The 27,992-nt window shown below is 40.5% G+C and overlaps 1 protein-coding gene and 1 long non-coding RNA gene across 3 annotated transcripts in view; one reads left to right on the top strand and one right to left on the bottom strand.

Annotated features, from left to right (window-relative positions):
* The window catches only part of LOC134293688 (uncharacterized), a 453,696-nt gene extending 430,695 nt beyond the window's left edge, over positions 1 to 23,001 (top strand). Inside the window, exon 3 of the long non-coding RNA XR_010000647.1 lies at positions 22,725 to 23,001. This is a non-coding gene — a long non-coding RNA (uncharacterized LOC134293688). The remainder of the gene's footprint in view (positions 1 to 22,724) is intronic.
* Positions 1 to 27,992, bottom strand: part of slc6a2 (solute carrier family 6 member 2) — a 92,216-nt gene that overhangs the window by 25,017 nt on the left and 39,207 nt on the right. For both annotated transcript variants that reach the window (XR_010000642.1, XM_003222924.4), the window contains exons 4-11: positions 24,222 to 24,353; positions 23,808 to 24,042; positions 15,117 to 15,255; positions 14,009 to 14,143; positions 10,210 to 10,313; positions 6,879 to 7,003; positions 5,321 to 5,433; positions 4,804 to 4,932 (exon numbers count right to left, since the gene is read on the bottom strand). Coding sequence is in view for 1 of the 2 variants with exons in the window: in XM_003222924.4 (XP_003222972.2) it covers positions 4,804 to 4,932; positions 5,321 to 5,433; positions 6,879 to 7,003; positions 10,210 to 10,313; positions 14,009 to 14,143; positions 15,117 to 15,255; positions 23,808 to 24,042; positions 24,222 to 24,353 (1,112 nt within the window). In the remaining variant the exon portion in view is untranslated. The remainder of the gene's footprint in view (positions 1 to 4,803; positions 4,933 to 5,320; positions 5,434 to 6,878; positions 7,004 to 10,209; positions 10,314 to 14,008; positions 14,144 to 15,116; positions 15,256 to 23,807; positions 24,043 to 24,221; positions 24,354 to 27,992) is intronic.

The following is a 27,992-nucleotide window of genomic DNA, read 5'->3' as shown; positions in this document are numbered from 1 at the left end:
TTTTTTTTAATTTTTGATGTGTGTGTATATATCATTTTTTATATATCATTTTTTCGTTTTTTCTTTTGCTCTTCTATATTCTCCCTTTTCTATTTCACTCATCTTTTCTATCACGACATTGTTCCCACACTTTCACTGTATTCTATTGTTAATACTTTAATAAAAAATATTAAAAAAAATAAAAATACTAAACACACGGGATTTGTAAAAATACTTAACATGGACAAAAACCTCCAAAAATTTCCCAAATAACCTTTAAAATATTTGTGGGTGACCAATTTAATTTTTCTTGCTTTACCTTTTTTTTTTACATTTTTATTGGATTTTACATTCATAATTCATAACAACACTACTTCCCTTTTTTAACATCTGCCAATATTTTTTCCTCCCTACCACCCACACCCTCCCTCCTCAACCACAGAATGTTTATATTAATCTTGCAGATCCAGCCACAGGTAAAGTCTTTGTATTTTTTCTTTAATGTAATCGTTGGCTCCTCCATTTTTCACCCAGTTGAAGTAGTCTTTCCATCTATTTGTAATGTCCTTTTGTTTATTCATTCTTGTTACTTGGTTAGTCATAATTCCTGTAATATCTAACAACACTTGATCATACATATAATCATTCCAATTATTTAACGTCCATTTCGATTTGTCTCTCCATCCTCTAGCAATCACAGCATGTGCTGCTCTTATTGTTACTTTCAATAACTCTTGGCACTCAGTTTTTATACTTGGATGATCCAGCACTCCCCAAAGTAACAAATCATTATTAATTTGTATTGTTATCTGTAATAAGTCCTGGATTTTCCCTTGTATCATTAGCCAAATTTTTTTTAATTCAGAACACTCCCACCACATATGTGAATAAGTGCCCTTTTCTTTATTACAATGCCAGCACTTTGAATTCTTCCCTTTTATCATATAAGACAGTTGTTCCGAAGTTCTATACCATCTTAATACCATCTTTTTTCTAATTCATTATATTTTTCTGTTTTTATTTTATTTATGTTCCTAATTATTTCGTCTACTTCTTGTGTGCTTAATATTTTAACCCCATTCCATTTGTTACGTATTGCTCGGATCATAAATTCCTTATCTTCTACCATTAAATTGTATATTTTTGCCACTGTTCCTTTACTTGTTTTTTCTCTTGCATTTAGCAATTTATCTACCTTCAGTTCTTCAGTGGGCTGTGCACCCTCTTTTTTTACTTTTTCCCAGATCCCTCTTAATTTTAACCAATATTCTTTCCCCCCTTTTTCCAAAAGGTCTAGCCAGTTAATTATCCCTCCATCTTGTTTCCACATATCTTTTACCCTCCTTAATCCTTTTTCTTCTAAGGTATTTACCAACCTTTCAGGGAGTCCCATGCTCTTAATTGGGGTCTTTCCAGAAATTTTATTTGCCCATAGTTTTTGCCATTTTTGCCAACATTCAAACTCAATCTTTCTTGGACCTGTTAGTTTTTCTTTTATTTCTTTAATATCTCTAGTATATAGCCCATATTTTCCCCGCCCTTCATTTATTTCGTTCTCTACTTTTATCCATTTATCTTCTCCCTTTAAACTTATTTCTAGTAAAGATCTTAGTTGGAAGGCCTCATAATAGTTTTGTAGATTTGGAAATCCCCATCCAAGTAATCTTCTTGGGGTATATTGAATCTTTTTCATTATTCTGTTTCTCTTTTTTCCATATATCCATTCTCTCAAGGTATTATCCCATTCTTTTATTTGCCTATAGTCTATTTTTATTGATAGGGTTTGGAACAGGTAAAGTAATTTGGGTATTATGCACATTTTTAGTGCTAATATTTTTCGTGGGGTACTTAATTGTTTATCTCCCCAGGCTTTTAATTTTTCCTGGATTTTTTCCATATTGCCCCATAATTGGCTGCTTTTAACTTAGTTATTTCTTTTGTAATGGTTATACCTAAATATTTTATTTTATTTCTTATTATTTTTATGTCTCCCATTTTTGTCTGCAGCTCCTTCTGCTCCTTTTCCCCCATATTGTATATCATCATTTCTGATTTGCTCATATTCACTTTCAATCCTGAATACCTTTCAAAATCTTTTAATATTATTTGTATTTCATGAATAGCTTCTGCTGGGTTTTCCATTATTAGTAAAATATCGTCCGCATAAAGATTTATCTTCACCTCTTCGTTCCTAATTTGATATCCCTTTATCCTGCCGTTGTTTCTTATTCTATCTGCTAGAGGTTCCATTGCTAATGCAAATAGGAGCGGAGACAGGGGACAACCTTGTTTTACACCTCTTTCTGTTTTGAAAATTTTTGTTAAGCCTTCATTTACTCTTATTCTTGCTCTTGAATTACTATATAACTCTTTTACTATTTTAATAAATGAAATGTCAAATCCGTAATTACCCATTAGTTGTAACAGATATTTGTGGTTTAGTGAATCAAAGGCTTTATAAATGTCTAACTTTACTAGTGCAAACTTTCTTTTTTTGTTATGATTAAGGATGTTTAATACATTTCTTATAGGGTGCGCAATATTCCTGCCTTTTATAAAACCATATTGATCTTCCTTTACTATTTTGGATATAATCTCTTCTATTCTATTTACTAATATTTTCGTGAATATTTTATAAACCTGATTTAGGAGGCTAATGGGTCTGTATGAATTGGGATCTTCTGGATCTTTCCCACTTTTTCTTACTGTTATTATCTCTGATTCTCTCCAAGTGTCAGGGATTTTCCCTCCCTTCGTTATGTTATTAAATAGAATCTTCAATTCTGGAATTATTATTTCTTTCATTTCTTTGTAAAATTCTGCAGTGTATCCATCCCCTCCCGGAAAGCTGCAATTTCGTTCTGGTTTTGCTGCGTTCTTTTCTCAGTCTGTTTAAGTTTTTTTTAATTAATTTATTATCTTGTTGTATGGTCTTCATTTGTTCCAGCAGCATGTCAACTTTTGGATTCAAGGTTTCCGATAGCTCTGTAATCATTTGTTGAATATTTTGTAGTTCCCGTTTGGACGCCATTTTTGGCCGTCTTCCCGGTTTGATTCTTGCTTATCTTACTTAATAAAGTCTCTTTCCCCCAATTATTTTACTGTAGAGAAAGTTTGTTGGCTGCAGGGGTCTCCCACGAATAATTATCCATTAACTGACTGCTAAATTAATACTTATCTCAGGCTCTGGACTTTATTTCATTTGTATCTCCGGAGAGTCAGGAACAGAGCTGCTTCCTCTTACCCAGGCATGCACAGAGCCTCGTTTTGCTTGCTTTACCAGCCCCAAACTAATAATATCCTGAGACTATTAGGAATCATTAATGAAATGTTTTAAAGTTATGTTGCTGCCTCTCATTATTTTAATGGGAAAAAGTATAACAGATAATGGTACTATTTCATTATCCAGGCAGAAGCCACAAGGGGGTGATAGAGAGGGAAGGATAGTCCATTTTATAGGGGTGGAGGGTGGGTTGAAGGAGGAAAACCATTTCTCCTTGTTTTCATGTTATTCCTCCCACCCATGTCCCTATTGTGGAAACAACTTTCATTTATGAAATGAGAAATGGGAAGGGGGAATAATCAGCAAAAACAGGGGAAATGGTTTTCCTCCTTCAACTCCCCCGCCAAATAAAATGGAATATCCTTCTCTCTGTAGCGCCCCCTTCTGGCCTCTGCCTGGATAATACAACAAAACCCAAATATCAATGTTACTTACTTAGAACAATTAAATTGTAAGCTCCAATTTCTGGCTTCTTGTTGTCACTGAAATACTTTTGGTATTTGATTATCCTGACCTATCCGCTAATAACTTGCAATAAGAAGTAGAATATAAATTCTATACATATATAAGTCCTTCTCTATAATTAACAAATCGAAAATGGTTGGCTAAAGGAACAGACGCTAAGCAGCTCCAGGTGGTTTAAATTGTTATACACTTGTCTTGTGTGTTTGATGTTCTCCTTTTTCTAAAAGAAAGCCAATTGAAAACATATTGCTCCTGTGTGGTTATTTGAAAACAAAATAAATCATAGAATTGCAAGACACTAATTTCTGTTTTGTACTTAACTGACGTCAATATGTTACATATCATAACATGTTTACAGATGAAGCAAGGATGGAATTGAACAAATTAGTTCAAACAAGAATCAAATGCAGGTGTTATTTCTATTCAATGGATACAAGCTAAAGATCGCATCTGGTAACAAAAGTACTCTTTTCATACTAAATTTCTTAAGGTTAAAACAATGTTGTTGTTTTTTTAAAAACCTACCCTAAAACTATTTAAACCAACAGAAGAGCCTATAAGACAAGAATTAATCATAGAAAGTAGATTGCAATGGTACTAAAGAATCCTTACTGTTTAGGAAGGCATTATGGAAAAGACACAACTACCGTATATACTCGAGTATAAGCTGACCCTAATATAAGCCGAGGCACCTAATTTTACCACAAAAAACTGGGGAAACTTATTGACTCGAGTATAAGCCAAGGGTGGGAAATGCAGCAGCTATGGCTCAATTTCAAAATGAAAATAGATCCCAATGAAATTATATTGAGGCATCAGTAGGTTAAAGGTTTTTCAATATTTACTGTATTTCAAAGAAAAACAGTAAACTGGCTCTGTAAGTGGAAAAGTAGGGTCAACAAAAACAATATGGTATTAACAATAGCATAATAATAATAATAATAATAATAATAATAATAATAATAATAATAATAATAATAATTCCTCCCATCTTTTGTAAATTCCAACCAAAATGGATTGGCGTTTCTTCTACAATGCTACTTCTACACACAATGCTTTTCCAAAGGCATACTTACATTTGTTATGCAGAAGAGAGCAAGAAGGAAAGTGCCGAAAGAGACGCAGAATGTGAAAAGCTTCCTCCGTCGTTTTATGATCTGGAAGTCATCTGCCAAGCCAGTGATGACAGCTTCCATGCCACCCATCTAAGAAGAAAGAGAGCAGACCAATCCAAAGCCATTCATCAACAACGGCAATGATGAAATCTGGAATCGTTTAAGAATTAGATGGCTAGAATAGACCAAGTTTCTCCTAGCACAGTGGTTCTCAACATGTGGATCCCCAGACGTTTTGGCCTTCAACTCCCAGAAATCCCAACAGCTGGTAAACTGGCTGGGATTTCTGGGAGTTGTAGGCCAAAACATAGGTTGAGAACCACTGTCCTAGCACATCATTCCCACTGCAAAGAAACCCCAACTAGAAGAATTCTGGACTGAAGAAAGTCTCTATACCCCAATACCTATTGTATGAACATTTCACAACAAAGGAAGAGACTCAAAAGGGAATAATTCAGAGAAAGAGAGGAATACTCACAGAACTGTCAATACCCAGTGTAAGCAACATGATGAAAAATACAATTGCCCAAAATGTTGATCCTTTCAGTGTTGAAATTGCCTCTGGATAAAGGATGAAAACCAATCCAGGTCCTGATGAAAGGGGGGGGGGGGGGAAGAAAGATGCAAAAGGCCTGTGTAAAGAACTCATGCAGGGGAGATTCCTTTTTTAAATCCCACCACTACCACCAATTTGTAAAGAACTCAGGCAGGGGGGAACCTTTTTGAAATCCCACCCTATTCAATTTGTGGAGATGTTTTTATTATATATTTTTATATAACTATATCCACTGCCACCAATATAAATATGTTTTATTTAAACGCTGCCACCTGAGGTAAAGATGTTTATAATGCGGCCACCAGATGTTAAGGGGATTATCAACTCTTGCCACCACTATAGGAATATGTAGCCACTAGCTACCTAGAGAGGAGACTTTTATTTTTCTTCTTTCTTTATTCTTAATGTGTGTATATATGACAAAGACTAAGATGTTTGAAGGAACAATAACATTTATTTAGGCACAAGCTTGATAGTTACAATTCTCACTTAAGAGGCACTTTCCTTAACAATTACAATAACAGAATGAGGTGATTCAAACTTCCTAAAATTCCACTTCAATCACAGAATATCTGTTCCTAATCAGGAGACAGACCACCTTAAAATAAGTCACCAAACTTATTTTAACCCTGATCCCCTAACTTAGGATCAGCCTTTCCTGAGCTTCAACAGAGCCCAGTCTACCTAAAATAAGTCACCTTATTTTAGAATTGACTCAAATTTCCTCATTTGAGCCACCCTGACCCTCCAACTGAGAATCAGACTTCCCTGTGGTTCGCTGACCACAGACACACAGACTGACTCAAAATGACCAATTGAGTCTTCCTTGATCCCTTCAACCCGGATCAATCTTCCCTGTAATTCCCTTGATTACAGACTGACTGACTGACTGACTGACCGAGTTTCCCTCCAAAATCTATTCTCTCTTCAGCTAACCCAGTTGGCTCCGCCCCCTTCTCCATGGCAACCAACTTCTGAGTGCTGAGTAACTGAAATATTAACCCTTTTAAAACACAGTTAAACATGGCATCTGTAAATAAAAAATCACACTTCGTTACAGCCTGTCTTCTAATTTCATCAATATAAGGCACGTTTGGTTAATACATCTCTATTTATGATAATGGTTATTTCTCCAGATTGGATCCGTTCACCATGTTTACTGTAGGAGATTACTTTCCAGTGAATGTATTTGTGTGTGTCTCCTAGTTGTTTGTCAACTTATTAACATCATAGGGTTTTGTTATGGAAAGTATACTCAGAGGTGGTTTCCATTTCCTTCCTCTGAAATAGCATCTACAGCACCCTAGGATTCATCAGCAATGTCCCATTAAAGTACTAACCAGGACCAACCCTGCTTAGCTTCCAAGATCTCTTGGGATCTGGCGTTAGAGGGTTTTCACCTTCTTGGCTTAACAAAAAGAGGCAGTTTCATGTGTGGTTTGAAATGAGTTGTTTCCATTACAGAAAAGAGATGTCTTACCTTCAGTGGCCACATCTTTAATGTCAACTTTGTATTCATGAGCCATATAGCCCAAGATAGAAAAAATGGCAAATCCTGAGATGAAGCTGGTGACGCAATTGATCGTACTGGTCATCAGGGCATCTCTAGAGGAACACAGGAAAGAAAGGAAAAGTCATTTATGCATCACATTCAGAACTATTTTACAACAAACTTGAATTTTGTAACCTGATGTCCCTCTTTTAAAACACAAAAAGTTCATCCAAGTTTGACTTAGAAACCACTTTGTCGGGCAGTTTTTAAGGCGTAAGTACTAGAAGCCATTTTCAGTAGAATATAGTGGATGGACATTGTAGTGTGGCTGTTCTCTCTTGTACTAAAGCCAAGGGATATGGATAAAAATTCCCACTTTGTCATGTACCATCTATACTGAAATCTGGCCATTCAAAAAGGACTGAAAGAATATTCCATTCTCTACATCAGTGATTCTCAAAGTGTGCTCTGCAGAGCTCCTGGGGCTCCGTGAAGAATATTGAAGGGCTCTGTACTTCCTTTTTCCTACTTCCTTCCTCTCAAGGCTTTTTCTCCTCTTTCCTGCTCCTCCCCTCCCCAGGCCTCCCTTGCCCCAAGCCCCTGCTCTTCCCTCACCCCCAAAAGCCTTTTTCCTCTCCTTCCTCACTGCCCAGACACTTTTCCTCTCGCCTTCCTTGATTCCAAAACCCCATTTCCCTCCCAATGCTCAGGGGGTGTATGGACTGGATGGCCCACAAGGTCTCTTCCAACTCTATGATTCTATGATTGTGCTTTTCCTGTATGGCAGAAGCGGGTTGGACTGGATGGCCCCTAGGTTTACTCCTATGACTACAGTATTATTATAAAGACTGGATAATGATGGTGATGATAATGATGATCATCATCATCATCATCATCATCATCATCATCATGCTTTACTACCACCCTCTCTCCCCAAAGGGACTCAGATGGATGGTCATCTATTGGGGGTGCTTTGATAGTGCTTTTCCTGTATGGCAGAAGGGGTTGGATTGGATGGTCCCTGGAATCTTTCACTGAAATACTGTTAAGTTTATGTTGGTCGAAATTGTTTTTCATTTTAAATATTGTATTGTTCTTCCTTTTCTATTTTCTTTTTTTGCACTACAAACGAGACATGTGCAATGTGCACAGGAATTTGTTCATGTTTTCTTTAATTAATTCACACAGACACTCATCCATCTGCCACTGGCTTGGCCTGTCTGTTGGATTTTAAAACACAAAGTGTAAAAAAGTTTGCCCATGTCTGATGTGTGTGTGTACACACATACATACACACACACAGAGAGACACAGACACACACATATATATAATATAATATATAATATATAACAATTTCTTGGGGCTCCACAAGAAACTTTTGTTTCAAAAAGGGCTTGGTGGCTGAAAACATTTGGGAACCCCTGCTCTACATCATTGATCTGATGGTAACAAATCTCTGAGTGAGCCTGAAAAGACTGTGTTTTTCCCATTTCCACTCAAGGATAGGAAGATGCATAAACTATACTATATTTTAGGAAAAAAATAAATATTTTGCACTAAAACTGATTTTGCACAAAATGCCACTTATTGTGTGCAAACATGTTGACCAAGTTATTTTCCTTGCAGAAGTGCAATCTATTTCAATTCCAGTTGGCATGGCACCAGAACTCATGTTGAGGAGCCAAGATAAATGAATATTTCAAAACCGGGACTAATTATTGTTTACACCAAAGATTACACAACCTTATGAAAAACAGCAAAAAATGAATTTGTATCACCTCCAGTTTTAAGCCCGTCTCAAGCATTTTTGTTCCTTCTCCAAAAGTTGTTGGATAATGTTGGCATTAAAGTTTTTGTTTCAGATGTCCCATAGTAAATTTATTTAGATTACAGGATAAGAGCAATTATGCAGGAAATTGTCTTCTTTCCCCCTCTTTCTGTCTCCTTTACTTCCAAGTGATTGGTTGTGATTAACAGTAATCTAATTGCCAAAGGCAGATGGTTGCCAATCGGATAACCATGTGGGATTACAGGTGCCACTTTTACTACAAGCTAATAGCCATTAATTATTGCCAAGTGATATTTACTTCCAGCTCTAAAGCCATTAACGGGAAAACTCCAATCAAAAGTAGTCTAAATACTAAGTTGTTGAAACCAAGGCATGGGTTTCATTTTGCAAATTCAGTACAGAAAAATCATCTGCATGTTTTGTTGCTGTTATGTGCCTTCAAATTGACTCCAACCCTATCAGAGAATTATAGGGTCTTAGAGAGTGAAGGGGTCACAAGAGATACCTTATCCAACGCTGAGATACACAGGAATACACAGCTAAAGCAGTCTTAAAAGAAGGCCACCCACATTCTGAAGTTGGAGAATCCACCACCTTCCAAGGCAATCTATTTCACTGTTGAAGAGCTCTTACAGTAAAGAAGTTCTTCTTAATGTTTAGATGGAACATTAGGAAGTTAGGTGGAAGTTTTAGTCTCTGCTGAAGCTGAAGATAAGATTGATCCATCTTCTACATGGCATCCCTTCAGATATCTAAAGATGGCTATCATGTCACCTCCTCCTTCTCTGCTTCAGGCTGCATAACTCAAAGAGCTTCAACTTGTGTTCCATGATGTAGGATCTCAACCACTTCTAAAGGATGCATGGAAACCCGAGTGCTTCTATGTAGGAAGACACTCGATTCATCCACTTATAGCTTAGCTCAAATTGTCCATTTTAAACCACCATTTCCTCTCACAAACATCAAGAGTAGGACAATCCCTGGAGGATCATCTATAGACAATATGGCCATATGCGATTCATCTAGTGACAACTGAGCAGAGGATTGCTTTAGACGTGGTGTTTCCATTCTAGAGTGCTCTCCCCTAAGAGACTCACCTGGCGCCCAGTTTAATTACTTTTTGATATCAAGCAAAGATCTTGATATTTACCCAGGTCGTCTAATCTTTTTACTTCTTAACTCCAATAATGTAGCGCTGTGCTGTCCTTATTATTTTCAATCCTTCTGCTGGCTTAGTGCTATTTCAAATTTTGATGTGATTTAGTGCATTTTTCCATTTTGTTGAATTGCAGGATTATTTGGAAAATGTAATATTTAAATAACTCTGCATTTTTGTTAGTATAATAGAAAACACAAAAACGAAAACCTCAAGAATGAATACCTTCTTTCTGGAATAATAATATCTCATTATTTATCTCCATTCTGTACTTAGGAAGGTAAGCGTTTTTAACAGAATGAAGTGTACTAATTTATTTAGATAAGAAATAACTGGATACAACTGTCTGACCATGCTGACTTCATTTGTCTTACCTGTAACAATTGTTGTTAAACTCGTTGTAGCTGGCGAAAGCAATTAAGACCCCAAACCCAGCTCCTAAAGAGTAAAAAATCTGAGTGGCTGCATCAATCCAAACCTAAACAAAAAACAAACAAAAACACAGCACTATTCATTTGTATGTTTGAAAATATTCTATAGATAAAAGGTAACCAACAAAAAGGGGAAAAGAGGAATATGACGTTTTATATGTATGGAAATGAAAACCCAGAATGATAGATAGATAGGCATGACTCCTGCATTCATTTATATGTAGGAAAGATCTCGAAAATTGGAAACTTTGGTTACTCCAGAAAGGACCTATCTGAATGTTAAGTGAGATCAACTATGAAGATAATAGTCCATCAATTCTCAAGGTATGCCATTACCTTTTAGTCCATTGTGTGGTATGATTTATGTTTTTGGTGCTTGACTTAACACTTGAAACACATTCAGAACTGGCAATCTGAGGGATTGACTTCTTGAGGATGAACATGTCTAAATATTATCCTGGCATTCCCTGAGACTTCCCAAACATTCTCTAAGACTTTGCAGAAGTAGATGATGGTGAATAAACAATGGGCTTTCTCAGTAAGGTCAAATATGAAGTTCTTCCAGACCAAGATCTCTCCATTTGTCCAGGCCATCAAACACCTGGAAGACTAGAGTTTGGGAATCCAACTGGCTGGTTTACATTAGCTGATTTTTGTTTTGTTTTTGCTGGCTTTTTAACATATTTTGATTGCTCTGCTGCTTATTTAGGAACATTATTTGAGATTGACACAGATGTATGTGCCTGAAACTCCATTGGTATAAGGGAATCTTTCTGCTACCTTCTTACTATGATAAATCCTCAACCCTCTCAAATTGCTATTTGGAGAACCAATGAGCGCTCCAGAATAAAATGAGAGAAGGATAGACAAAAAACTGGGTGGGAAGACCTTCCATGAATGGAAGGACCTCCAACCTTTTGAAGAGACTTTGGGGGGGAAGCTACAGAGACACAAATCCAGAAAAACCATGTCCCCTGTTCTATTAGCAGGAGCACTATGAAATTATGACCTTTTGGAGATGGAAGGAGAAATTCTATCAATGGAAAGGTAACACTGGATCATGGTGGAAATGGAGAGCAAACTTATCTATATAAAACAGACAACAGATTTACAGACAGATCATTTCAACTTATGATGCTCTCTTTTGGTCTGAACTGTCCACTCTCAGTCCTCCATTATTTCTAAGCATGTAAGTTAGTATAGCATCCTAACATTATCCTAACATTATCAAGATCAGTGGTTCTCACGCTGGGGTCCCCAGATGTTTTTGGCCTTCAACTCCCAGAAATCCTAACAGCTGGTTGACCCTAGGTTGAGAACCACTGATCTAGATGGAGTACCATTTTTCTTTGTTGCTCTGTCCAATAGATCTAACCCCAATAATTTTCTCTGTTGGATTCTCTTAGAGTGATTCTCATGGAATGTTGGGTCCTATGACAACAAGGCCCCTCAAGATGATCATCATTGCTAATCTCTGGGGTTGGCCTATATCTTTTTGATGTTGACCAAACTGAACAATGAGCAATGAATCCTTGTCTCCAGAGCAGGAAACTATAACCTCATTGACTCTCCAGTAATGAATGAATGGTTGTCTATAAATGTCGGTAGCATTTGAAACTATATGTCTGGTTCACAAACGGAGTAGCAAGAATGACTCAATGAAATCGTAGATGTCAGGAAGAGTGTGTGTCTCGTCTCCATTGTTTCCCATTAGGAGCTTCCTGAGAATGTTTCAGTATCTGTGGATTCCCTGGATGTTTTCTCTTCCCTTTACAATAAATCTGCCCTTCATGATGTATCAGCAAGGATTCAGCCCTAGCAAAATGTCGTAGTAACATTTGCAGCAGCGCGTCACTAAAGCTTGGAGGGAGAGACAGGCTGGCACCTCCTGGAAAAATATTTAGCAAACTAGAAATAGTTTGAGAAAGCAACACTCTACAATTATAGTGTTGTTAAAGTCAATACACAGCAGTGCTATAAAGTCAACATTTCAAGGTCTGTGGCTTGGATATAGAGAGCTAGTTGAATTAGGCTCTTTCCATATACGAAGGTTGAATGAAAAGTAATGCCTCCACCTTCGTAACTCCTCAACAGATGGCAGTCCTGGTATGCGGCAGGTACTGGCTTGTTCAGTAGACTCTCCTCTACAGTTCCATTTGGCAGAATGGCTTAGCATTGAACGGTTGTGTTGTTAAAGTGCGAAGCATGGAACCCTGCGCAGACAGTTGGTCAATGCGACTTAAGCAACGTAGAGTCATTGAATTCTTGACAGCAGAAGGTGTCACCCCAAAGGAGATTCATCAGAGAATCCATCTGTTCCCAATAATGAAAGATCTGTGGGGACATCATTATGTTTCTGATACATTGAGAGAACTGTGAGACACTGGTTGCGGAAACAGAGTGTTGACTTCTTCTGTGACGGCTTCAGAAAACTTGTTCATTGGTGACAGAAATATATCCAATTGTCTGGTGATTATGTGGAAAAGTGAATAGTGGTAGTTGAGCACATTCTAAGGATTATTTCTGCATTTGATTTATTAACATATTCCCATCCAAACTCAAGTAATGAAGGTGGAGGCATTAATTTTCATTCAACCCTCGTGTGTGTGTGTGTGTGTGTGTGTGTACATACACATATATATGAAGTCTTGTAGCATCATAAAGACTAGCTGATTGACTTGAGTATACATTTCCATGGACTATAGTCCACCTCATCAGATGCATCTTAAAGTGAACCACAATAATACATTGGTTGGTCTTTAGGTTCCTTTTTTTAGCCTCATAGAAGAGAGTTAAATTTACTCTGAAGTGTACATGGCATGTATGGAAGTTAAGAAGGAAGGTGATTGACTAAAACAGATAAGAAACTTAAATTGCAGGAAAGAAGGTGGCCAATCCATTCTTTTAGTGGTGGCGACGAAGCAACGAAAGTTGGATGTGGCCCAATGTTCAATAAAACCTTATGGTTTCTATCAAAAATATTCATTAAGACAACTCTCCAAAATTTCATTTCTCAGATTTTTGATTGTATTGTTCTGCTCTTCTGGATGTTCTATGTAACATTTTCAGGGAATCGAAGGAGATGCTGAGAGAGGAAGAAAGCACGGCAAAGTATTTCTATCAACCACATTGTACATAATTGAATGTGCACTCTGCTCAATATTTACACTTTTGAATAATTCTCAAACTATTAACTTATTCAAAACCAGCCCATAGTAATTCCTAAGCATGCACTGAAATGAGATAACAGAAATTCTATAGGTTTGAATAAAAGCAGCATCTTTTCTTGTACAGATTAAAAATTCCTTATTTGAGATTCCAAAATACTCCAAAATCCAAAATTGTCCAAATGTTTGGCAGTGATAGGACACCTTTGCTTTCTGTTAGTTCAGTGTACGCAAACTTTCCTATATGCACATTAACAAATTGTATAAAATTATCTCCAGAGTATGTGTATCAGGTGTATTATGAAGTATCAATGAATTTCTTTTTTAGACTTGGGCCCCATCTCCAAGATATCTCATGTACACAAATACTACAACCCTGAAATCTAGCCCCAAGCATTTTGGATAAGGGATACCCAGTCTTTGTTTGTAACAATAAGTCAATATATTTTCATTAAAGGTCTATTTTTGATCATAATGTCCTTGTAATCTTTGCAATTTTAATTTCTCTCCCTTTCACAGACAAATACACAGAAGCCATTTATAAATAGAAAGGACGATGCAAACCGATTACTTACTGTGGCTTCTTTAAGTCTTCTCAAATCTATGTTGAGATATGCTCTGATTCCATCATATGCGCCAGGCAAAGTCAGTCCACGGACTAAGAGTACAGATATTACAAGATAAGGCAATGTGGCTGTAATCCATACAACCTGCAAAATGAGACCAATGCAAATATATTTGATCAATATTTCAGTGGCAAAGAGTTTATTGTATGAATGGATTTAAAATTTGTAGTTAATCCCAATGAGAATAGTGGAAGCAATCAATACCAATTTTTGTAATTAATGGGCAAAACTGAATTTACAGCAATCTTTGGTTTACTTTAATTGCTTTCTATCATCAGAAAATGGGATAGTCCATTTAAAGCAAGTATTTTGATGAAATGGTATCTGTGGTAGTGGCAGCCAAAGGTTGTGGCCTACGGAAAGTGTTGTGTAGGAACTGGCCATTACATCTACTGAAGTTGTCCTCCATTGATCTGTAGTTTGAGCGAGATTACATCAAGGCTATAAGACAACCCAGGAAAACAGAACTTGCTTCTCAATTCAAAGAGACATTGCTTTGACAAAGATTCCTCTTTCAGCAGACTGTTTTAATAGCATAACATGAAGGCATTCCTTTGCCCTTTGACCTCTCTCTTTTTTGCTATTCTAAGACTTCTGTGAACCCCCCTAAATTCCAAGCGGCTGGCCCGGTCCAGAAATGCTGCATTGTCTGCACCGTCAAGGCCAAACTGCTTGTTAGTGTTATCAGGCTCCATTCCTGTTTCTTGCACCTGTGAAACATCAGCATCAACAACACCATTTCTTCCCGTGGGAAAGCCTCCCTGTTCCCCATCTCCTACAGCAGGAACACCCTGCAGCTGAATCCCATAATTCCCATCAGAGTCATCTTGAAACTCATCCTGAACCTGAATTCCTTCATCTTAAACCTGTATCCCAAAATCCTCATTAGAGTCACTCTGAGGCTGAGTCACAACACATATGTTCTGTAACTCAAAAGCTAGAGCTGATAGGGGAAAACTGGCACCATTTTTGGAATCAGCAGGTCAAATATACCCAGAAATAGTTCTAAAGTTTGAGGCACCCAAATGTATGTTGGCGAGCATAAGCAATGGCATACCTTTCCCGAAGTCTTCACGCCTTTCCACAGGCTAAAGAAAAGGACGATCACAACCACTAAGAGACATAGTGTGAGCTCCCACCGTGGCATGCCAACGTCTTGGATCCCACGGCTTTTGTTGAGTTGCAAAACTTGGCGCCTAAACAAAAGGGAAAAAAACAACAGTAATGATGTGAGATAATTTTGCACCCAAGGGTGCATAATCAACTCTTCCTTCACTCCTGCTGAAACGACACAATCCAAACTTGGCAAAGAATGAGATGTTTATCTAGAAGAGGCCTTGAAACATTGTGCAGAACTATAAGAAAGAGGGAGTAAACCAACGCGAAGTAGAACACTTCCAAAGAGAAAGTAGACACGTATCTCTGAAGCGGGATCAACTATTGGAGACACATCCTTTTGAGTCACGAGAGGTCGCCTTTAGAGTTAGTGCTCTTCTACATTTTTGTGAAGCACTTTTCAGCCCAGGAATTACAAATGAGAAAGTATATTATGAGAGGGGACATAAAGTTCACATCTTTTGAACCAAGCATACGCATAAAATGGATAATTTCTGAGAAATTTGACTGAAATGTACTCAGGTTTTGACAATGTTTTGACAATATGAGAGTGGGAAATTCCAATTTAGTTACTCTTCTTAGGAAATGAAGATCAGAGTCTTCATGCCATGAAGTTGCTGCTGTTGGCTTCCATGTCATGAAAGGGGTCTGTTCCAGGTTTTGTGCTATACATTTAAGGAGCTGAATGTATTTTGGGAATATTCTGTTTTCCCGAAAATAAGACATCCCCTGAAAATAAGACTTTGTAGAGGTTTTGCTGAATTGCTAAATATAAGGCCTCCCCTGAAAGTAACACCTAGCAAAGTTTGTGTTTGGAAGCATGTCTGCTGAACAGAACACCAGAGCATGCAGGATCAGTAAATGTACGTACCATAGATTGTTTTACATGGAAATAATGCTAGTAACAAGAAATTCTTGATAGGATTCACAGTTTGCCTGGTTATGCTTATTTGTGATGATAACTAATATACAGGATATAATAAATGTTCATTTTTTGTTCAACAATAAATATGAATTCTTCGTCATGGAAAAATAAGAAATCTCCTGAAAATAAGACCTAGCACACCTTTGAGAGCAAAAATTAATATAAGACACTGTCTTATTTTTGGTGAAGCATGGTAGCACTTGATAGCTCTCCTTTAGAGTCTAGATTAAAGCCCAACATGTATTTATTGTCCCACTGATATGGAAGACACTAGCTCCCATGAAGCCCAAGTTAGTATATCTCAGCATAAACTTTCATTGGTCATCCTTTTAGGACAGTTGGAAAAGTTGCTGAGAAGATATGTATGGAAGGTTGTTAAGATCAAGAGATCTTTGCAAGTACTGTAATACAATTGTTGTTTGGGTGACAAACACACTGTAAAAAAGGCAGACTCTTAGATCACCCTTCATTGTATGTTCCATTTCTCCGGAGCGGTGTTGAAAGTATGGTCTCTATGGCGCAGTTGAAAGGATATGAAACCTAAACAGGAAAGGGAATCTAAAAGAACACGGTGTGCCCTTATGGGATGTGCCTGCTTTGTTTGTCAGTTCTCCTCTTTAAGATGAAGCCAGAAAAAACAAACTTAAAAACTCTACTTCTGCAAGGCAGAGAAACTGTATCTTCATAGATATCCACCGTCTGCATAGAAATGTAAATAACCGGGATGGAAATGAAGTATAAGATAAGACCCCTTTCCTTAAGAAAGGTTTGGGAATGTAGAATGGATGCTGTTCAACACCACTGTAACTCCCTTGCTTTAATGCTGCAAAATCATGGAAGTTATAGTTTGGTGAGGCACCAGCACTATTTGATAGAGAAAGCTAAAGGCCTTGAGAAATCGCGTTGAGCCATGGCAATTAAACTAGTGTCAAACTGCATACCTTCTGCAGTGTAGATGCACCCTACAGCTCCCATATCTGAACTTACTTTGGAAACAGGAAATAATGGATAATAGTGAATTTATTTATTTATTTATTTATTTATTTGCAGTATTTATATTCCATCCTTCTCACCCCGAAGGGGACTCAGGGTGGATCACAATGTACATATACATGGCAAACATTCAATGCCATATGACATAGAGACAGAGACAAAGACGAAGACACAGAGGCAATTTAACATTTTCCAACTTCCGGCTTCATGAGGGTGTGCTCAATTCCGGCCACAGGGGGAACTGCTGCTTCATCATCCACTGTGACACCGAGTCCTTGATGGATTACTTCCTCATTCCTTTTCGCACGCTGCTGGATAATTTTTATGGCATTGTAAATTAGTTAAATTAGCCTCCCTGCATAAGCGGTATGTAAATTTCCTACTTGATAGATGCAACTATCTTTCAGGTTGCTTAGGTCAATACGAGCTGGGCTATTTTAATGGTCAGGTGCTCACTCTGACGTGGGTTGGCTTCAAACTCATGACTTCTTGGTCTGTAGTGATTTATTGCAACTGGCTATTAACTAGCTGCGCCATTGCCCAGCCCCTATTGAAATGAGTTACTTCCACCTTTTTTGTTCTTGACTACAAGAATTATATCTAGGAAGATTCCCATTCCTGTTCAGGGTTCTTGTATTTATCGCTGGGGGAAAACTGTCAGAACCCTGCTACTAGAGCCTGGATGTGGCTCTGAGTTTCAGGGTCACTGACATTGATAAGACACCTGCGTCTCAGGACTCGGAGAAGAAACGGCTGCTGGACTTGGACTGCTGGACTGCGCAGGGTTTTGCTGAGCGGGAAGAGACTTTTCAAATGAGGGGGAGGGTATATAAAGGATGGTTGGCCGGAGCCTCCCATTCTTGGCTTTTCTGATGTTTATGTTTCCTGCAGTAAAGTTTCTGGTGATATCACAGAGAGTCTCGTGTGTTCATTCAGGAGCGGCTGTAGTGAGCTGACACTAAGCCAAGAAAACGGACACCATCCCGCTGTAGCGGTGAGGTGCAACATGCAAGTGGAGGATGAAGAGCTCTTGGGCGCAGGAGGAGGAAGGTCGGGAAGGGCCACTCCCGAGCCGGACGCTGAGTTCCACCAGCTGGCGGCCCTGGCGTCATCCACCGCTTATGCCCAGCCGAATGGGGTAACCCAGAGGCGTGGAGTGGTGCAGGGAGACAGCACCGGAGGAGAGGAAGATTTACCTTCCCCAGCCCCACAAAGGATGGTGTTTCTGGAGGAGAGGATGTCGGTGATGGAGACCACCCTGGCAGTAATGTCGAGGGCGATGGAGCGCCTGGCGTTTTTGGCGAAGCCAGAGAGAGGAAGGGAACTTCGGGCTGGCTCAATGTGGGACATGAGCGTGGGAAGCAGCCAGGGCTTTGCAGACCTCCCAGCACCGAAGGGAAGGGAAGTGCGAAAGGAGCCCGGCGCCCGGCCCAAGACCCAAACAAGCCTGACGCGGGTGGAGGAGAGTGACAACGAAGGGGAAAAGCCTCCGAGAATCCCGGCTACGCTCCCAGCTGAGACCCTAGTGCCCCTGGCGAATGCCGGGCGTGGCACAGGGCCAAGAAAAACAGCAGTGGGGCCCACTGGTCCGCAAGGGGGCTTGCGACGGGCGGAGGATTGGGGATTGCCGCCACAGGGACCCCTACCGAGACGAGAGGAACTAAGGATCGAGTTTGGGGGAGAGTCCTCTGAACTGGATTTTTTCCTTACCACGGTTAGGGGCTATATGGAGGACAATGCTCACACTTTTAGAACGGAATCCAGCCGGATCCGGGCCATTGGTGCAGTGTTGAAGAGGGGAGCGGCTAGCTGGTACGTTCAGCTGCACGCGACCCATGTCTGGGGTCAGTCCGACGCTTTATGGGGGCCCTGGAGACCCGTTTCCGAGATCCATTGGAGCAAATCCGGGCGAGGGAGAAGTTGGAGACCGTCTCCCAGGGGCAGAGGTCGGTATCTAGTATGCGGAGGAATTCCAATGCCTCGCCGAAAAGGTGCCGGAATGGTCTGCAGTGACAAAGATGGAACTCTTCAAAGAGGGGCTCAGGCGGGAGATCCTCTCCTGGGCTGTGCACCGTGATGAGCCTGACACACTGCACGGATGGATTCAGCTGGCGGGGCGCGTCGAGACATCGCTGGCCCAGGCGAGGAGGCACCGAGGAGGGCTACAGCAACGGCCGCAGATGAAAGAGGGGAGCCGGAAGGAGGGATCAACCCCAACTGGGAGGAGAGCGGAGCCGAGAGGGAACGTGAGCACCAGCAGGAGTGGCTGCTTCGTGTGCGGCCGGTTGGGCCACAGGGCTGCCGAGTGCTGGCAGAGAAAAGGGGAAGGCGGAGGCCCGCCCAAACCAAGAGCCGTGGCAGGAAAACGCGCCGAGGAAGAACCACCGATGAGGCACCATTCGGGGGGGTTGGTAAGTCAGGATAAAGCTATGATAGTGGTCCCCATTCAGCTTGAAAATGGCAGCAAACAAGCAACATGCAAAGCGTTTGTGGATTGTGGATGTTCCAGGAACATCATTTCCCCTGAATTAGCCGGGGGATTGGGATGCGAAAGAATGAGCCTAGAATCCTCAATAGCATTTTCGCAGTTGGACGGATCCACAGTATCAGGATCGTTAGCTAGGCACAGTGCCGAAGATGTAAAGTGTAAGATAGGGAGTTGGGAAGGAAAGGTGTCATTTGTGATATCACAAATAGCCAACTATAATGTTATACTAGGCATGCCGTGGCTGGGGCAGGCCAACCCGCAAATCAACTGGGAGGATAAGAGCATGATTTTCGGTATGAGTTTGGAAGAAGGGAGCCAGGAAATCGAGAGGGAGCCGGGAAAAAGGGGGGAGGAAGACTCTATCAGAATAGCAGAACTGGCAGATAAATTACCCCCAGAGTATCGTGATTTTGTGGACGTGTTTGACGAGAAGGAAGCAGACAATTTCCCACCGAAGCGGAGGGTTGAAGTGAAAATAGAGCTAGTCCCAGGAGCAGAGCTTCCCAAGGCAAAGATATACCCAATGTCGGCTAGGGAAAAGGAGGAACTGAGAAAGTACATTGATAAAAACCTAGCAAGGGGTTTCATAGAACCTTCGAATTCCCCTTTAGGGGCACCTGTGTTGTTTAGGCGGAAAAAGGACCAAACGCTGAGGCTCTGCATTGACTACAGAGGCCTGAATGCAATCAGTACTGTAAATAAATACCCTCTACCCTTAGTGAAGGACTTGATCGCCCAGTTATCGGAGGGGCAGATATTCACTAAATTGGATTTAATTGAGGCTTACCATAAATTGCAGATCAACCCAGAGGACAGGTGGAAGACGGCCTTCTCCTGCGCCTTCGGATTATTCAATTATTGTGTGCTCCCATTCGGTTTATGCGGGGGAGGGGCCGCGTTCATGCAATTAATCAACGAAGTGTTGCATCCATTATTGTACAAGGGAGTTTTTATTTTTTTAGATGATATATTGATAATGTCTCGGACCAAGGAGCAACACGTAGAACTAGTCAGGGAAGTCCTACAAAAGTTGAGGGAAGCGAAACTGTATGCGAAACTTGCCAAATGCGAGTTCAATAAAGACCAGATAGACTTTCTGGGGTATAGGATTTCCTCCCAAGGAGTGGCGAAGGACCCTGCGAAGGTGGAAGACGTAAGGGGGTGGGAAGCCCCCAGAACACGGAAGCAGCTGCAATCCTTCCTGGGGTTCGCAAACTTCTATAGAACATTTATCAAGGACTTTGAGCGCCTCACTTTGCCATTAACTGATTTGTTAAAGACTAAAGGCAGGGGAGAAACAGCCAAAGTGAAGGCTCTTGGGGCCAAACTGACCTGGACAATAGAATGCCAGGAAGCTTTCGAAGCCCTAAAAAAGCGTTTTACTGAGGAGCCTGTCCTACAGCATCCTGATATGTCTAAGACCTTTGTAATACATTGCGATGCGTCAGACCGGGCATATGGGGCAGTCCTGCTGCAGAAAGACGAGGGGGGGAACCTGAAGCCATGTGGCTATCTGTCGAAAAAGTTTAGCGATACAGAAAAAAACTGGCCGATTTGGGAGAGGGAAGCCTTAGCGATTCTGAAAGCACTAGAGTGCTGGAGACACTTTCTGGAAGGGAGTGGAATACCGTTTGAAGTTTGGTCTGATCATAAAAATTTACAATATCTGAGATCCCCTCGCAAACTATCAGCGAAGCAGATTAGATGGGCCCAATATTTCAGCCGTTTTGATTTCAGACTCAAGTTCTTCCAGGGGAAACACAACATACTCGCTGACGCTCTCTCTCGGATGCCTCAGCACGGGGGAGGAATCTGGGGGGAGCCTTTTCCTAGATAAGCAATGGGGCCTGGCAGTACTGACTCGAGCACAAGCGGCCAAAGAAAACAAACGTACTGCCATTTCCACGGGGGGAGGAGAAATATGGGAGGAGGAGTTGAAGCGAGCATATGGAATGGACGAATGGTTACAAACGAACAAAGAACAGGGAGAACTGTGTGGGGATTTGGTGTTTGTTAATAAGAAATTGTATATTCCTGAATGTTTGAGATAAGAAATGTTAAGGAAATGCCACGATAACAAGGGTGCAGGTCATCTAGGCCCTACCAGGACTATTAAACTGTTGGCCAAACAATGCTGGTGGCCCGGAATGAGGAAAGACGCCAGGGGGTACGTCACGCAGTGTGAATTATGTGCAGAGGGCAAAACACCACCTGGGAAGCCCCAGGGGCTATTGCAGAAGGTGGTGGAGCCTATGAGGCCATGGGAATGCGTGGCAATGGATTTTGTAGGCGAACTACCCCCCAGCAGAGGCCACAGATACATTTGGACAATATTGGACCTATTCTCAAAACAGGCGCACTTTGTGGCCCTGCCAAAATTCCCCTCGGCTGAAAAGCTCGCGGATTTGTATGTAAAGCATGTATATCGCCTACATGGGTGCCCCGACAAAATAATTAGCGACCGGGGAGTCCAATTCACTGCAAAATTTTGGGGAAAATTCTTACAGCTGTTAGGAGCAGAAAGGAACCTGAGCTCGGCCTTTCATCCCGCGACCAACGGGGGGGTAGAACGTACCCAACAAACACTGTGCCAATTCTTGAGGATGTACACCAATTATAGACAGGACGATTGGTCAGACCTTCTGCCGTTTGCTGAGATGGCATTTAACGGGGCCGTACATTCGGCCACAGGTCGTGCCCCATTCGAAATAGTATACGGACAGGAGGTGGCACCTTTCCCCAGGCTACCCGAGTGGAAGGAAGGAGAGGGCCAGACCGACAAGGAATGGCCGGCTAAAATTAAGCAAGGGTGGCAGAACGTGGTGGAGGCATTGCGGGAAACGCAAAAGAAGTACAAGCTCTTTGCAGATCGTAGGCGCCGAGAGGGGGACAAATTGGGCGAAGGAGATCTGGTTTGGCTGAGCACAAAAAACCTGAAATTGGGGTTCCCATCTAAGAAATTGGCTCCACGCTATATAGGGCCGTTCAGGGTGGCGAAAAGAATAAACGAAGTGACCTATCAGCTGAGGCTACCCAAGGACCTAGGAAAGGTACACCCGGTATTCCATTGCAGCCTGTTAAAAAAGTATAAAGGAACTCTGGACAGCGGAGAACAATAGTTGTGTTAAATCTTTTCCTTCCAGGACGAAGGGGAGGAGGACGCTATGTCAGAACCCTGCTACTAGAGCCTGGATGTGGCTCTGAGTTTCAGGGTCACTGACATTGATAAGACACCTGCATCTCAGGACTCGGAGAAGAAACGGCTGCTGGACTTGGCGGGGAATCTGCGCGGGGTTTTGCTGAGCGGGAAGAGACTTTTCAAATGAGGGGGAGGGTATATAAAGGATGGTTGGCCGGAGCCTCCCATTCTTGGCTTTTCTGATGTTTATGTTTCCTGCAGTAAAGTTTCTGGTGATATCACAGAGAGTCTCGTGTGTTCATTCAGGAGCGGCTGTAGTGAGCTGACAGAAAACAGTATTTATCCTGACCACTTGGAAAAAAAACACCACTTCTATACTCAAAGCAATAGAAGGAAAGCCTGGGTCAAGAGAATGCTTCTGGAACATGGATATACAGTCCGGAAAACTCACAGCAACCCAGTGATGAAAGCCTTCAACAACACATTTTAAGGAATAGATTCCACAGTGTCCTGTTTTGCCTTTCAAGAACAGCCTTAAAACACTGTGGTAAGTAAATGAAAACTGTTTTACTTCAGCAAAACATAAAGTACAGCACACTCAGTGGAATAATGCAAAACGAAGCAAGGAAGTCTTATGGCAAGCACAGTTCTTAGTCTCTGATACATTCCCAAATCAAATAGCAGTCTTACTTCAGACAAAGAAACAGCAATAAATCCTTAGGAGCAGTTTCCCAGATACAGACCTGAAGCAGGCACAAAAGGAGCGAAGGCTTAGGCCTTAGAGTCAGTTTGTTACCAGCAAGAGCTGGCTGCACCTGCTTCTGCTTTATAGCCCTGAGTCCCCTCACAGCTGCTAGGGCAGTTCCCAATTACTCAGCTGCATTTCTGGCAGCTATTCTAGCTGAACAACATCTCTGCTCTGTTTCCTTTCGCCTCTCCTGAAAAGTGGGCACTTGCAAATCTCCTCCTCAGATTCCAACTGCCTCTTTGATTCATGAACATTTTCCTGCTCCCCTTTCTCTTCTGAGGAAGAGGAATCCCTAACACACTGGGATTTACAAACATTTTTGCACACACATACACTTACTCATAAAATTCAGCTGCAGGTGTAATCTTGTACTTGGCGTAAGAGGTCCCAGGGATGAAAGCAGAGGCATTTTTAGGATCGGTGCAGTTCGGACTGTTCCAGGGATTGCCGCATTTCGTCCAAGGAAGTTCCCCAAATGTAAATGAAGAAAACAGATAATACAGAGACCAGGCAATGATAACGTTGTAGTAGAAGCCTACATAGAGAGCGATGAGTATCACAGCATAGCCCACACCTGGAGGCAAAGGGAAAGCATGACATTTTACATTCCGTTCAGATCATTTTCATAGCAGTGACTCATGCTTATAGCTCACCTTTGTGGGGCGAGGGAGAAAATACTGCTCAACGTCCAATATTGGCATGTGCAAAGCAAGACATTTAACAAGTATCTTAATTAGAAAACCTGGGATTTACCTTTAAAAAGTGGGCAGATTTTCCATACGGTTGCAGCTCCTTCCCGGTTATACTGACCCAACGCAAGTTCCATATAGAATAAAGGCATCCCGGCAATGATGAGGAAGAGGATGTAAGGAATGAGGAAAGCACCTGGAAACAGAATCGTGAGACACTAACATGAATTGCATGCAAATTTTGTGTTTGGCTTTCTAAATCTTAATTGTTGTATCTGTTTTGTGTTTATACACAATGGGATTAATATCTAGTCTTGAGAGGCAAGGAATCATCCTCTTAATATGGTCAGAAACACAACCCTAAGAAAGAGGCATTGAGGAGCTGCAGAAATGCTATTATCATTGTAATACTTTTTGGTGCCACTGGGGCATTGGGAATCGTGTATGTTACATATGATAGTGATAAGTAGAGTGGATGGTGTTATATCGCTACCTAGTACTCACTCTTGCATTATCCCTTCTGAATTGAAAGCAAAGGCCAATACACGTTTTGGTACGTCAAATATTAGCCCAATTTCTGGCTCTATTTGTCTGCTGATTCCAAAAATGGCACCAGTCTCCCCCCCCCCCCGCCCCATCAGCTCTAGTTTTTGAGATATAGAACATGTGCCATCTACCAATTGCCATCTGCTTGCCCATAGAAAACTATGATAATTACTATATATACTCGAGTATAAGCCAAGTTTTTCAGCCCTTTTTTTAAGACTGAAAAAGTCCCCCTTGGCTTATACTCGGGTGAGGGTCCTGGTTGGCTTATACTTTAGAATATATGGTACATTTATTATTTTTTCTCTATTATTGTTGCTACTATTACATTTATTTTACTCTATTATTATTATTATTATTATTATTATTATTATTATTATTATTATTGCATTTATTATTTTACTCTATTTATTATTACATGTATTATTTCCTGTATTTATTATTATTATTACATGTATTATTTTACTCTATTATTATTAAAAGGATACATAAGCACATTTACATTGAAGAAGATGAGAATCATGATTTGATCAGAGTTGGACAGTCTTATCTTAAATTTGAGCTTTATGTAAATATCCAAAAACATTTAACCTACTGATGCCTCAATTAATGTAATTTTATTGGTATCTATTTTTATTTCTGAAATTTACCACCCTCGGTTTATACTGGAGTCAATGTTTTCCCAGTTTTTTTGTGGTAAAATTAGGTGCTTTGGCTTATATTTGGGTCAGCTTATACTCGAGTATATACGGTAACCACATTTAAGAAACTAGAGCAGATGCAGTCTACACAATGCAATTTTCTGATTCAGCATCTCAAATAACCCCAGGAACAGGCCTTAAAAAGCAAGACACAAATATTTTTTTTGTTGGGCTGTATTATCATTGCAATACATTTTGGTGCCACTGGGGCATCGAGAATCATGGAGACTTATAGTGATAGAGATCACTATGTAACCAATTTTTTGTTTCTGGGTTATAAATGTCATTTTCTAATTGGTTCTATCATAAAATCATGAGAAAAGGGTACTGTTCCATTATCTGGGCGGAAGGCACAAGGGGGAGCTAGAGAGAGAAGGATAGTCCATTTTATGGGGCTGGAAGGTGGGTTGAAAGAGCAAAACCATTTCCCCATTTTCCTGTTATTCCCCCCACCCATGTCCCCATTGTGGAAACAACTCTCGTTTATGAAATGGGAAGTGCGGAGGAGGAATTATGAGAAAAAATGGGGAAAATGGTTTTGCTCCTTCAAATCCCCTCCTGTAAAATGGACTATTCTTCTCTCTCTTGTGCCTCCTTGTGGCCTCCACCCAGATAATGGAACAATACTGGAAAAAGTTTACTAAAAAAAGTTTACATCCTACAGCACATTTTGCTATAATTTTTCAATGACTATCTCATAGAGTCTCAACCAATTCAATATAGTTTGTGGCTGCCACAAAAACAAAGTTTCTGGAGTATAACAACAACTTTCAAAGTAAGTACAGTACCTCAAAATTAAACAGGAAATAGCACTTTCAAACCAGGAACATAATTTTCCAAATTTTGTTAGATAGTGTAAGTTGAGTGGATGATTTTTTTTGTGTGCCAGGAGCAACATGACTGCTTCTGGAGTGAGAGAACTGGCCGTCTGCAAGGACGTTATCCAGGGGACGCCCGGATGTTTTGATGTTTTACCATCCTTATGGGAGGCTTCTCTCATGTCCCCACATGGAGCTGGAGCTGAGAGAGGGAGCTCATCCGCGCTCTCCCCAGATGGGATTCGAACCTGGAAGCCTTTAGGTCAGCAACCCAACCTTCAAGTCACAAGGCTTTTATCCCCTAGGCCTCTTGCTACCCACTCATTCTCGCACGTCCCTCTCTGATAGATAACCCACAGAGTGCCTTGCGGAATATGGATCTTTTCAGGAATACTGTATTGCTATATACTATGGATGGAATTCAGTATTGTAGTTTGGTTTCATAACTAATAATTAATATATTGTATATACATGTAAGGTAAAGTAAAGGTAAAGGTTTCCCCTGACGTTAAGTTCAGTCATGTCTGACTCTGGGGGTTGGTGCTCATCTCCATTTCTAAGCCGAAGAGCCGGCGTTGTCCGTAGACACCTCCAAGGTCATGTGGCCGGCATGACTGCATGGAGCACCATTACCTTCCCACCGGAGCGGTACCTATTGGTCTACTCACATTGGCAGGTTTTCGAACTGCTAGGTTGGCAGGAGCTGGAGCTAACAGCAGGCGCTCACACCGCTCCCGGGGTTTGAACCTGGGACCTTTCGGTTATCAATATTATAGATGTAATATTGATAATATTATAATGTAATGCAATATAATGCAATATAATACTAATAATAATACAATATAATAATATTAATTACATATTATTTATTACATGTAATATTACTGGTAATATTACAGTATAGTGGTGTGGTGCAATATGCTGGTATATAGTGCTAGTGTTGTGCTGTGCTATTGATATAATACACTGCATGTAAATATTATTTGTAAGCCGCTCTGAGTCCCCTTCGGGGTGAGAAGGCGGGATATAAATATAGTAAACAAACAAACAAACAAACAAATAAATAGCTTAGAGTTACAGATTTGTAACTGATTGGTATTTATGACAACTGCGGGCCCTTCCACACAGCCATATAACCCAGAAAATCAAGATAGATAATCCACAATATCTGCTTTGAACTGGATCATCTGTGATCACACTGCCATATCATCCAGTTCAATGTGGATTTTATACAGCTGTGTGGAAGGGGCCTATATTTTCAAGTACCACAAACTACTGATGGAAGGTGACCACACCGAAAACCTAGAGAGAACACCTCTGCAAGCCTTCCTGGGCCACCCATAGTCATTATATAGTATTTAAAAATTTTCACATGGAAATGAAACTTCATTCAACAACTTTGTGAAATCAGGAGCAGGCCTACTGTAACTTATTATAGGTAACTCGGGTAAAAGGAATTATTTCAATGTTTGCTCTTTCCACACAACAGACATCCCAAAATGGGTCATTTTCTCAGCTTTATTTACCCTGGGTACATCACAGGAATATAGAGGTCAATTCACCAAACAATGGTTTCAGATGCATAACGTTATATAGCACTAGCTTTGCCCGGCCACGTGTTGCTGTAGCTTATGCTTTCAGAGTGTTGTTCTTTATTTACTGTCCTGATTTTAGAGATTATATTGTTCTGTATTATTATATCACAGTAATTATTACATATTATATTTATAATCTTATATTATCTGCTTAGAACTGGATTATATGAGGCCC

This window comes from Anolis carolinensis, unplaced genomic scaffold (assembly GCF_035594765.1).
Source record: "Anolis carolinensis isolate JA03-04 unplaced genomic scaffold, rAnoCar3.1.pri scaffold_9, whole genome shotgun sequence".
NCBI classification, from domain to species: domain Eukaryota; kingdom Metazoa; phylum Chordata; class Lepidosauria; order Squamata; family Dactyloidae; genus Anolis; species Anolis carolinensis.
Note: the sequence above shows the minus strand (reverse complement) of the source record. Positions and strands in the feature narration are given on the sequence as shown.